This window comes from Glandiceps talaboti, chromosome 11, assembly GCF_964340395.1.
Source record: "Glandiceps talaboti chromosome 11, keGlaTala1.1, whole genome shotgun sequence".
NCBI classification, from domain to species: domain Eukaryota; kingdom Metazoa; phylum Hemichordata; class Enteropneusta; family Spengelidae; genus Glandiceps; species Glandiceps talaboti.
In genome coordinates, this window is record NC_135559.1 from 23,110,153 (window position 1) to 23,124,004 (window position 13,852).

A 13,852-nucleotide genomic window follows, 5' to 3' on the forward strand; every position below is an offset into this window, starting at 1 on the left:
GTATATAGGGTTTTGGGAGACAAGCAATTCACTGATGACATTATTGTTTCGATCAAAGGTCAAGGTCATTGTCAAAATTCAAGGTCATCTTAACATCAGACATGGTCTTTACAGATGAAAATCACTCAGAAAATAGCAAATTATATAGTCTTTCAGGAAAAATACAACAAAAAACGTATACGGAGTTGCATTTATTACAAACTTCTGTTCCCAAGACAACTAGTATCGAGATTTTATGATTATACCAAAATATGAAAATACTGAATATCTCATGGTCCTGAAGTGCTATAGATATGATGGAAGTGTCCATATATAGGTTTTTGAGGATGGGCAACTCACTTATGACATGATCTTTTTTATCCAAGTTCAAGGTCATAGTCTAATTACAAGGTCACCTCAATTTTTCAATTTTATCGAAACACCCAAAGTAGTTTTTTAGCACAACTGAACTGAGGTACAGTAGTGCTATAGGGATCGCCCGGCGTCTGTCTGTGTGTCTGTGTGGATGTGTGTGTGTGTGTGTAAACAACTTAAAGTCAAAAACCATTGAACCGATTGCCATGATATTTGGTGGGTCCATTACCTTGGGTGTCTAGTTGGGAAATTGTTCAAATCAAAATGATCGCATCACAGGTGTGTGATTTGGGTCAAAAAATGTGATTTTAGGTCAAAAAACTTAAACTCAGAAACTGCTAGGCAGATTGGTGCGAAATTTGGCGGAAACGATCTAAAGGGGGTGTAAAAAATGTGTCTTTTTGGTCTAAAGTCAATAATTCCAAAACTACTGCGCAGATTGGGCTGAAATTTAATTGGAATGCATCTAGGGATTTATGGACGAAGAAATATTAAGCATACAATGATTCCATGAGTGATATGCAAATAAGGTGTAAAAATGTTCATTTTTGGTCAAAAACTTATATCTCAATTAATACTTGGTCAATGAGTCTGAAACGTGGTGAGATGTTTCCGAAAGTGTTATTCTGCAGATTTTCTTCAAAATATTTTGACAAAATTGGCCCTAGCAACCATGACCACACCCTTAGCAACAACCAAATGGCAGTATATTTTTGTCAAATAACAACATCATCTGGTAGGCTAGTGAGTAAACAAAAAATGTATGCAAATACCCTAGCAACCATGACCACGCCCATAGCAACAGCCAAACGGTCGTGTATTTTACAAAGATAACAGCAGGGATTAATAGACAATTGAATAAACATTCAAAAAATGTATGTAAATTTGCCTAGCAACAAGACCACGCCCATAGCTACAGCCAAATAATCCCGTATATTGCAAAGATAACAGGAATAGAAAGACAAATGAATAAACATTAAAAAAAATGTATGCAAATGTGCCTAGCAACAAGACCACGCCCATAGCAACAACCAAATAATCACATATATTGCGAAGATAACGGGGATTAATAGACAATTGAATGAACATTAAAAAATGTATGTAAATATGCCTAGCAACAAGACAACGCCCATAGCAACAGCAAATGATCACGTATATTGCAAATATAACAGGAATAGAAAGGTAAATGAATAAACATTTAAAAATGTATGCAAATGTGCCTAGCAACAACCAAATGATCACGTATATTGCAAAGATAATATCAGGAATTCATACACAAGTGAACAAAAACATACTAAAATGTATGCAAATATATCTAACAACATGACCACACCCATAGCAACAGCCAAATGACAGTGTATATTGCAAAGATAGCAACATGGTTGAATAGGCAACTGGATAGTCATTCAGCAAATGAACACCTATTGTTAGCATGGACTAGCATATGGATAAACATTTTTAAAAACTGTACAGTTGTGCTACAATGCCATTGGCGGTATATTTTTTCTATAAACTACAGCAGATATGACCTGTACAGCCACAAATCATGACAGATTCTTTGCATTAACAGTTCAAGTGCAACTTTCCCGACTTGGTGAGCCAGCAAGTCAGGTGTCATAAAAATTGTTTGCATCTCTAAAGCTATTTGCAATGTCACTGATAATGGAGTCAGTAAAACTAATAACAACTTATATGACATTAGGGGCTTCACACTTAGATATAGACTGTAAGAAACGTCGTGACGTTTTGCCCTCACCGGCCTACTCTCACACATTTACATACATTTGTCCTATAAAATTTGTTGATGTACATTACAGCATTAATGGATAATTTGCATAATTAATTATTGTTGGTAATTAGGCTATATCTTAAGAATGCATACTTCAAATTCAACATAATTTAGTACATACGTTAATCATAAGAAAACACATATGTCCTATCAAGTTTGTTGATGTACCTTACAGTGTTAATGAATAATTTGCATAATTAATTATTTTTGGTAATTAGGCTATATCTTAAGAATACATACTTCAATTTTAATATAATTCAGTACACACATTAACCATAACAATCACATATGTCCTGTAAAGTTTGTTGGTGTACCTTTCAGTGTTAATGAATAATTTGCATAATTAATTATTTTTGGTAATTAGGCTATATCATAAGAATACATACTTCAATTTCAATATAATTCAGTACACACGTTCACCATAACAATCATGTGTCCTGTAAAGCTTGTTGATGTACCTTTCAGTGTTAATGAATAATTTGCATAATTAATGAGTCTCAGTAATTAGGCTGTATCTTAAGAATACATACTTCAATTTCAATACAATTTAGTACATACGTTAAAGGGCTGTAAGTTAATCACACGGGTTCATTACGCATGTATTTATGCACTTCTCCACCCAAACGACGTAATCCTAACGTAATCCTGAATAATTAACGACCAAGCTGAGAATCACTATCTTTCTCGGTAAATACCGGTAAGACGTAAGACAAAAAGAAATAAAACAAGGGTTGAATTGGATTACCGAGAGTAACTGTGCTGTTTACCATACCTGGTTGAAATATACTGAATGAGTTGAATACAGATTTGCATACTGTGTGTTTAATTTATAAACTGTAAATGTACTTGCATGTCCTGTGACTTGAGTATTCACACACCTGTGTTGTACGCAATACTAATTGTTTTTTTTCTACGTTCCATAAGTTACCTTTCTAAGTTTGACTAAAAATATTCCAAGACATTGTGCCATGTATTTGTAAAAGAGTGCATATCTCCTAGAAAAGTTGTTGATTTCATGTGAAGATTTAGTGAATAATTTGCATAATTAATGATTTTCGGTAGTTAGGGCTATATCTTATGACTGCATACTTCAATTTCAATACAATTTTAACATACATTAACCATAACAAATTGTGTATGTCCTATAAAGTTAGTTGATGTACCTTACAGTGTTGATGAATAATTTGCATAATTAATGAGTTTCGGTAATTAGGCTATATCTTAAGACTGCATACTTCAATTTCAATATAATTTACTTCATACATTAAACATAACAAAGTTTATACACTTATTAAGTTTTTTGATGTACCATTACAGTGTTAATAACTAATTTGCATGATTAATGATTTTTGGTAATTAGGATATATCATAAGAATGCATACTTGAATTTCAATATCATTTAATACATATGTTAACCATAACAAAGCGGATATGTCCTATAAAATTTGTTGATATAGCTTACAGTTTTCATGAAATATTTGCATAATTAATGATTTTATCTAACTAGGCTGTATCTTAAAAATGCAAGCTTCAAATTTTGTGTTATGTGGTACATATATCAACCATAATAATACGCACCTGTCCTATGAGGTTTGTTGCTACAACATTTACCTTTAATGAGTATTTTGAATAATGAACGATATTCAGTAATTAAGCAGTATCATGTACTCTTCAAATTCCGTATAATTTGGCACATATATTAACCTAAGAAAGCACACTTGTCCAAAAAAAGCCTGTTACCATAGTTTAATGAGTTATTTGCATAATTAGTGATTCCCTTACGGGAGACACTCAGTTTAAATCTGGTACTGTATGAACCCCCCCCCCCCCCCACACACACACACACACACATACATGAAAAGCCTGCCCTCAGGTTTGACTTTGACCTTATACGTAAAATATCACGTAACCAATGTGTAGCCCATCCCTCAAAACCAATTTAAGGACAATTGCATCATTCTCATAGCTCTTTCAGACACCAAGATATACAGCATTAAACTACTTGAGAATTATTCAAGATATCAAATCAATTGACGAGCTAACATCATTTTGTTGACTTGGTAATTTCATTTGTGCAATTTCAGAGCAACGTCCTATATATTTTTGTCATAATATTTCTATTATGACCACTTTGTAGCATATAACATTATCTTTAATTGTAATTATTGTAATGTTTCGGTGATTTGTTGATAAAAACTGAAAATTAAGATGACCTTGAATTTTTTACTATGACCTTGACCTTGGATAAAAAAGATCGTGTATCCAGTGAGTTGCCTGTCCCCTAAAACCCATGTACAGACACTTCAGTCAAATCTATAGCACTTTGGGACCTTGTCATATTTTTCATAATTGTTGATCTTAATATCAGTTGTCTTGGTAACATAATTTTTAATAGAGATTCTCCAAATAGGCTTTCACTGTATTTTTCCTGAAAGACTTTATCATTTGCTATTTTATGACTGATTTTCAGCTATAACAACTATGCCTGAGGTTAGTTACATAAAACTTTCCGCCAGAGGTTTAATAAAAATATAGACAAAATAAGATGACCTTGAATTTTGACCATGACCTCGACCGTTGATTCGAAAGGTCATATGATCAATGAGTTGCCCGTCTCCCCAAACCTATATACACATACTAAATGATTGTATGATTATAGCAGTTCTGGAGCCTGAGATTTGATGTTTTTTAAGCATCCTTCAAAATAATGTCACCATTACCATGGAAACTGGCTTCTGTGAGTTTGCACAAGAGAATCCTGAGGGGCAACATCAGTTTTCTGAAGGCCCGCAGATATTACTCAAACCAAATATGATGTCAAAAATTGTACTTCAAACCATGTAAGGTTAACTCTTGTTTTAAGCCACTTTTTGGACCTTGGCGTCCTGACTTTAAGACTGAAATTTGGTGTTATTCCGCAGATTTTGTTTAAAACATTTTGATACAATTGGCCCTAACAACCATGACCACAGCCTTAGCAACAACCAAATGCCACTATATTTTGCTAAAATATCATCTAGTAGGCAAGTGAGTAAACGTTCAAAAAATGTATGCAAATATCCCTAGCAACCATAACCACGCCTATAGCAACAGCCAAATGATTGCGTATATTGCAAAGATAACAACAGGGCTGGCTAGGCAACTGGATAATCATTCAGCAAATGAACACCTATACCTAGCATGGATCGGCATGTGGACAAACATGTTTAAAAAATGTACAGTTGTGCTACAACACCATTGGCGCTATTTTATTTATTTAATATAAATTACAAATGTGTTATTGTGTTCAGAGTCATTAATATCCATTTCACATTTTATTTACAGGTACATGTGTGTCTAATTATTTCGTCTTGATAAATACATTGTAATTTATGTTATTCCGTGTCAGTTGAATTAAAAGTGTATTTTATACACGAAGAACTTTTGTAGAACATTGGATGAGTAAGCTAGCCTACTAAACAATGCATTGTCTGTCATAGGCAGGTAAACCAGCCCAACCTACTAAACAATGCATTGTCTGTCAAAGGCAGGTAAACCCCTACTAAACAATGCATTGTCTGTCATAGGCAGGTAAACCCCTACTAAACAATGCATTGTCTGTCAAAGGCAGGTAAACCCCTACTAAACAATGCATTGTCTGTCATAGGCAGGTAAACCCCTACTAAACAATGCATTGTCTGTCAAAGGCAGGTAAACCCCTACTAAACAATGCATTGTCTGTCATAGGCAGGTAAACCCCTACTAAACAATGCATTGTCTGTCAAAGGCAGGTAAACCCCTACTAAACAATGCATTGTCTGTCAAAGGCAGGTAAACCCCTACTAAACAATGCATTGTCTGTCATAGGCAGGTAAACCCCTACTAAACAATGCATTGTCTGTCAAAGGCAGGTAAACCAGCCCAACCTACTAAACAATGCATTGTCTGTCAAAGGCAGGTAAACCAGCCCAACCTACTAAACAATGCATTGTCTGTCATAGGCAGGTAAACCCCATTCTTCTGGTACAAAGTCTTCCAACGACTCTAGTATTTGATGTGCACCATCCACATAAAACGATTGGTCTAGGTTTTTATCTGGAACAAAGACAGTGTTCATTCCTGCAGCTAGACCTGACTTGATACCATTTGGAGCATCTTCAAATACCAACACCTACAAAGCAACACATGTATTAGTCAATTTTATAAGACTTCATAAATTTTAGTCAATTTTATGTGAACATGACTTACATTTGTTGGCTTAGGTGTGCCACCTTCAAACCTGATATGACTTACATTTGTTGACTTAGGTGTGTCACCTTCAAACCTGATATACTTACATTTGTTGACTTAAGTGTGCCAAATTTTAGTCAATTTTATGTGAACATGACTTACATTTGTTGGCTTAGGTGTGCCCCCTTCAAACCTGATATGACTTACATTTGTTGACTTAGGTGTGCCACCTTCAAACCTGATATACTTACATTTGTTGGCTTAGGTGTGCCACCTTCAAACCTGATATGACTTACATTTGTTGACTTAGGTGTGCCACCTTCAAACCTGATATACTTACATTTGTTGGCTTAGGTGTGCCACCTTCAAACCTGATATACTTACATTTGTTGACTTAAGTGTGCCACCTTCAAACCTGATATGACTTACATTTGTTGACTTAGGTGTGCCACCTTCAAACCTGATATACTTACATTTGTTGACTTAGGTGTGCCACCTTCAAACCTGATATACTTACATTTGTTGACTTAGGTGTGCCACCTTCAAACCTGATATGACTTACATTTGTTGACTTAGGTGTGCCACCTTCAAACCTGATATACTTACATTTGTTGACTTAAGTGTGCCACCTTCAAACCTGATATACTTACATTTGTTGACTTAGGTGTGCCACCTTCAAACCTGATATGACTTACATTTGTTGACTTAGGTGTGCCACCTTCAAACCTGATATACTTACATTTGTTGACTTAAGTGTGCCACCTTCAAACCTGATATACTTACATTTGTTGACTTAGGTGTGCCACTTTCAAACCTGATATGACTTACATTTGTTGACTTAGGTGTGCCACCTTCAAACCTGATATACTTACATTTGTTGGCTTAGGTGTGCCACCTTCAAACCTGATATGACTTACATTTGTTGACTTAGGTGTGCCACCTTCAAACCTGATATACTTACATTTGTTGACTTAAGTGTGCCACCTTCAAACCTGATATGACTTACATTTGTTGGCTTAGGTGTGCCACCTTCAAACCTGATATACTTACATTTGTTGGCTTAGGTGTGCCACCTTCAAACCTGATATGACTTACATTTGTTGGCTTAGGTGTGCCACCTTCAAACCTGATATGACTTACATTTGTTGGCTTAGGTGTGCCACCTTCAAACCTGATATGACTTACATTTGTTGACTTAGGTGTGCCACCTTCAAACCTGATATGACTTACATTTGTTGGCTTAGGTGTGCCACCTTCAAACCTCTGTGCTGCTACTGTATAAGCATCAGGAGCTGGTTTACCATGTTTGACTTCAGGATCTGAACCACAGCATACAATGTGATGAAAGAGGCTAAAAAATTGCTTGTGTTTAAGTTGTGTTTTCAGGTCAAATGAACGGATTGAAGAACCTGTAGATACTGCTATAGGGATGTCATTATTGTGAAGATGTCTCACCAATTTATCTGCACCTACAACAATCAAATATAGACTTTGCTGTATCCACACACAAGCCAGGCTGAATGCATTCAAACATAAAATATGGGTTTTATCCCCTCGTTGTTCTACATCACAACAGCTCACGAGTAAAAAGCCATTCTTTTTCCTTAGTTTTCATAAATTTTGCATATGGAAGAATAATTTTATTATCAATATCATGATGCATCTATTTTCTTTATTCAAATCAGAAAATACAAGTAACCTAGGAGGTTTTTGCCACTACTTGCCCATCAACTCCAACTGATATGGCTCATATTTTCCATAGTTGAATAAAAAATATTGGAGAATAGTATCTATTCAAAAATGTTATTATTACAACCAATGTTTAATTTTATCACATCCTAATGAAATGATTTAAGTTTGACCTTTGACCTTAACCCATTAGTGTGATAGCGGTGACAGTTTATAAAACATCGTTGAGTTATCCATTTTATCTTTCTTTGTATCACAAAATATTGAAACATTGTACATGTATCTAGAAGTCAATGTTTGCACATGGCATATTAATATATAAATAAATAAATAAATAAATAAATAATATGTACTGGTTATTACTTGACACCCCCTTGGTTCTATATAAGATGAAACTAGAATACATACATATAGTATACCATAATGGTTAGGAGTGGGCTACCCCTGGCTACATGTATATGACATGAAGCTGTAATACATACCATAATGGTTAGGAGTGGGCTACCCCTGGCTACATGTATATGACATGAAGCTGTAATACATACCATAATGGTTAGGAGTGGGCTACCCCTGGCTACATGTATATGACATGAAGCTGTAATACATACCATAATGGTTAGGAGTGGGCTACCCCTGGCTACATGTATATGACATGAAGCTGTAATACATACCATAATGGTTAGGAGTGGGCTACCCCTGGCTACATGTATATGACATGAAGCTGTAATACATACCATAATGGTTAGGAGTGGGCTACCCCTGGCTACATGTATATGACATGAAGCTGTAATACATACCATAATGGTTAGGAGTGGGCTACCCCTGGCTACATGTATATGACATGAAGCTTTAATACATACCATAATGGTTAGGAGTGGGCTACCCCTGGCTACATGTATATGACATGAAGCTGTAATACATACCATAATGGTTAGGAGTGGGCTACCCCTGGCTACATGTATATGACATGAAGCTTTAATACATACCATAATGGTTAGGAGTGGGCTACCCCTGGCTACATGTATATGACATGAAGCTGTAATACATACCATAATGGTTAGGAGTGGGCTACCCCTGGCTACATGTATATGACATGAAGCTGTAATACATACCATAATGGTTAGGAGTGGGCTACCCCTGGCTACATGTATATGACATGAAGCTGTAATACATACCATAATGGTTAGGAGTGGGCTACCCCTGGCTACATGTATATGACATGAAGCTGTAATACATACCATAATGGTTAGGAGTGGGCTACCCCTGGCTACATGTATATGACATGAAGCTGTAATACATACCTGGTAGAAGTTCACAGTTTGGAAACATGAGTTTCTGTCCATCCTCAGCTAGTTGTATAAAGTGTTCAGGTTGTACAGGCAAATCTAATTCAGCAATCAAAATTTTTGCAGCTTTCAATGCCTTCATTCCCATCAATTTAGGTTTAATGGTCCAATCATAAGTTTTACCATATTTAGCCACTATTTCTGAATATACAACTGAATACAGCTTTTCTGTATCTGAAAATAATTAGATCAGTGCAACAATCATGTTTAATAAATCATTCCGATTGGATGAGAGCTCACAGTAACAGAGGTAAAATGTTAATATACCACAGTAATATCAGAGTCTGGAACAAGTATATGACTTCTAAATGCATTCTTAGTCATCAACTGTCATACATAACATCTACACACATAGAGAAATTGTGTCTTAGGGCTGGACCATTTGATATCCTGGGGGGGGGGGCTTGGAAGATTTCGAGAAAAAAAAAGATGCCAAATGGAGTTGCTTGAAAAAAAATCCGGATATGAATGGGTGATGGAAAAAAAAAGATGGACCACTGCTGCTAGAAAAAAAAAAGTCTTGGCAGGGAAATGATGCACAATTTTGTGTGTACTGTTCAACCTGCTCGTACCTCTCCAACAGGACACTTGGCAGATCATGACAAACATTTTCAAACACATGTCAGGGACCAGTCAGTTTCGTTAGCTTGTGGTACATATATATATTTGTTCTTGTCTCTGTTTCTTTCATAAATTTTTTAAATATTACTTCATGTAAGGGTTCAAACATAACTATACATAAAATTATACATATACATGTATTTTTAATACCTAGCTACCACACTAGTTACAGAACATAGCATGTAAATGTTTGGCTGTTTCACAATCAGTGCTTCACTTATCTTACACTTTGGGGCAAAAGTGAACTTGAAGGTTTTGTAATGGTAATATTCATACTATTAGATAGTTTATAAAAGAACTTAATCTAAATTGTTCTAGTCTCTTCAGTATGAATTTGTCAGAAGGGATGAATATACTTCCTATTTCGGACACTACATGTATCGACACCACAAATCAAATTCAAGTTTCTATTGTACACTAGGTATGACCTCCTAAAGTGCTCTAACATACCAGTGACTTTACTATACATGCAATTTCAATGCCCCTATACCAATGTTACAGGCCCACTTTTATAACATGGAAAACTTATTTAAAAAGTTATATTTACTTTAGCTTTTCGAAGCTTGGCAATATTACCTCAGAGGCTATGAATAACCTAAAAATTGCCTAAATAGAAACAAAAAACTCCAGATCTGCCAGGGGGGAAACGCCTTGGACTCCATCACCCCAGAGGCCACTCATTCGTTAAACCAACAATAAGATTCACCAAAATTGGTAAAAAAAACTCCAAAAGCTACGAGGGGAGACACCCTCGGACCCCCAGAAGAGGTAGACATGTTCCAGTCTCAAATCAAAGTTCTTTCCTTCACTTCTTACTGTCAAGATGCTATGAAACTTTATTTAAACAAGTCATTGAGAATGACATAGTCCCCGCTATAATTGGGTTTTAAGGAATTATCACTACTCTGATCACGCAACAACATTTGTGAACCTAAAACAAACAGACTTAGATATGTTGTGTGTGCTTGTTGGACATGGAATATGCCTCCAATAATAAAGGATTGGTTGGGTATGGGGGATCATATCACGATGAAAATGGAGTCTGAGTTATGGCTTTGGACATGGAAAACTCACAAACAAAATGGCTGCCAGGCAGCCATATTGGATCGTATCACGACGAAAATGGATATGCACATGTATGTCATAGAACACTGTCCTAATACCAACTTTAAATGAGATCTGTTCAAGCATGTCTGAGTTATGGCTTTCGACATGAAAATCGCAAACAAAATGGCTGCCAGGCAGCCATATTGGATCGTATCACAACGAAAATGGATATGCACATGTATGTCATAGAACACTGTCCTAATACCAACTTTGAATGAGATCTGTTTAAGCATGTCTGAGTTATAGCTTTCGACATGGAAAATTCATAAACAAAATGGCTGGCAGGCATCCATATTGGATCGTATCACGACGAAAATGGATATACACATGTATGTCATAGAACACTGTCCTAATACCAACTTTAAATGAGATCTGTTCAAGCATGTCTGAGTTATGACTTTGGACATGAAAATTCGCAAACAAAATGGCTACCAGGCAGCCATATTGGATCGTATCACTATGAAAATGGATATGCACATGTATGTCATAGAACAATGTCCTAATACCAACTTTAAACGAGATCTGTTCAAGCATGTCTGAGTTATGGTTTTGGACATGAAAATTCACAAACAAAATGGCTGCTAGGCGGCCATATTGGATCGTATCATGACAAAAATGAATATGCACATGTATGTCATAGAACACTGTCCTAATACCAACTTTGAATGAGATCTGTTAAAGCATGTCTGAGTTATGGCTTTAGACAGGAAAAATTCGCAAACAAAATGGTTGCTAGGCGGCCATATTGGATCGTATCATAAAACAAATTGACGTGCATATGTATGCCATAGTATGTTGCCCCTGTACCAAGTTTGAAAAAAATCGGTCCAGGCATCTCCAAGCAACAGCTGCGGACGGACGGACGGACGGACGGACGGACGGACAGACGGAACCCAATCCATAAGTTCCCGTTCCGGACTTCGTCCGCGGGGACTAAAGATGTTTCAACCTTATGTAGTTGCTTTTTACATGTTAGAGTTGTCGTGTAAAGCTTGCAAATTATTGTCTGAAAGTGTCTGTGAATAGCCTAAAAATTGCCTTGAGGAGTAAAAATCCTCGAGAGCTTCTAGGGGGATATTTTTAAAAAAATAAATAGAAGAACAAAAATTTAAAGAAACAATTAACAACACAAATCTAATTATTGCACTTGGCAAATATCAAATTAAGCAATATGCAACATTAGAGACCACCACCTACAAAATATTATAATTGCAATACATGTACATGATCAAATATACATCTCCATAAATCTAATTACCATACATTAAAGACAGAACTGCCCTATATAAAGAGGATTATGGCTAATCTATGCAAATGCGGGAAATTCAAACTGCTGTACAGAGCACTAGCTTCTGGGTCTTGTTTTCAGCATTTTTTCTGTGCTCCGAGAAACACACAGGTCATGTATCATGTACAAATTGTTTGTGAATGTCGTAGGATGGTAACTTGATACAAAAATTAGTTGAAAATCAGTCTGTTGGTTTCATAGAATGAAAAAAAAACTTTCGAAATGAGACAAATTCCCCCACAAACAGCTGCTTAGATTGTGTGTCATTCAGGATTTTTCAAATATGCGGCATTTGTATGTGAAAAACCCAGATATAGGGAATGTTTATATTTTGGTGATTACTTGCCAGTGAGTCATCACAAGTTCTCCACCTCCAAACATACAGTCAGTCATATGCAAAATAGGGTCCCAGGCGCCGGCAGTTCTCTGTTCAATAGCTTTTGTAGTTCATTAGTTTTATTATGTTATGTAATGCTTCTTTAAGATAGTTTATTAGTTTTGTTATTATTTAAATTTCCTTTTATGTTTTGTACCATTATTGGCATTAACAACTCCCCAGGGTTTTGTTACGTGTGCCCAAATAAACATATTTTTCATTTCGATAGTGGTGGCCCCCTTTCTCATTCCTTCGGTTGTGAAGATGCTGCTCTATTGCAATTTCATGCAATAATGCCCCTTGCCCCATCATTGCCCGATCAGAACATCAAGTGATGAGTCATGCATGATATGTGTGACTGTGAGCACCTGCACGGCCTTCCTTGATCATGAGCAAAGTTTGCGATGATTGTGTGAAGTACATGATGTTGCTACTCACCTAGAAGAACGCCATCCATGTCGAATATGACATGCGAAATATCGCCCCTTTTGGTAAAGTTTTGGGTCATTTCTATAGTTCTAACTAATCTGACACGCTTGACATTAATGAAATCGTAAAAATCAATGAGATCGTGCCTAGAAGTTTGCATCACCTTTGAACCTTAGTCAGGTGACTCGCGGGCGGCAAGTATCATGTGACATTGATAACAACACGTGACCTAATACGTAATCTTAATGTAAGTATCTCATATTCAGGCCTAGTCTGTATTTAGACGCGGATTATATTTTGTCATATTCCTAAAAAAAAAACCTTCTGCAATACTTATTTATTTCTTACTAATTACGTACACATTACGTATATAACCCATAACATGCTATACAATAGTACCAGGAGCCAGAAGAAAACATCTTGCATGTGTAGTCGAGTCACAGGGCACCCAGGAACCGTGTGACAAACAAAACAAAACAAAACAAATAAATAAATAAATAATTAAACTATCAAATAAATGACAAATGAACAAGTAAACGAACGACAAGTATAGGGACAAATAAAATAATTAAATACTCGTGGGGGTATACCTAGATACGTTTTTTGTACCCATTACTATACAAAAACACTGTTTTTGTATAGTG

At 36.0% G+C, this 13,852-nt stretch overlaps 1 protein-coding gene across 1 annotated transcript; it reads right to left on the reverse strand.

Moving 5' to 3' along the window:
* Positions 1-6,098: 6,098 nt before the first annotated feature.
* LOC144442168 (uncharacterized) lies at positions 6,099-13,338 on the reverse strand. Its single transcript, XM_078131437.1, has 4 exons — positions 13,218-13,338; positions 9,343-9,561; positions 7,583-7,821; positions 6,099-6,293 (listed from the first exon to the last, which is right to left on the reverse strand). The coding sequence occupies exons 1-4, from the start codon at positions 13,285-13,287 to the stop codon at positions 6,099-6,101; spliced, it is 723 nt and encodes a 240-aa protein (XP_077987563.1). The 5' UTR covers positions 13,288-13,338.
* Between the last annotated feature and the right edge of the window lie 514 nt (positions 13,339-13,852).

Coding starts and splice junctions, on each gene's coding strand:
- LOC144442168 (XM_078131437.1), bottom strand. CDS start 13,287: ATGACCCAAAACTTTACCAAAAGGGGCGATATTTCGCATGTCATATTC. Junction 7,822..9,342: donor AAACTGTGAACTTCTACCAG/GTATGTATTACA, acceptor TGATTGTTGTAG/GTGCAGATAAATTGGTGAGA. Junction 6,294..7,582: donor GCACACCTAAGCCAACAAAT/GTAAGTCATATC, acceptor GTTGCTTTGTAG/GTGTTGGTATTTGAAGATGC.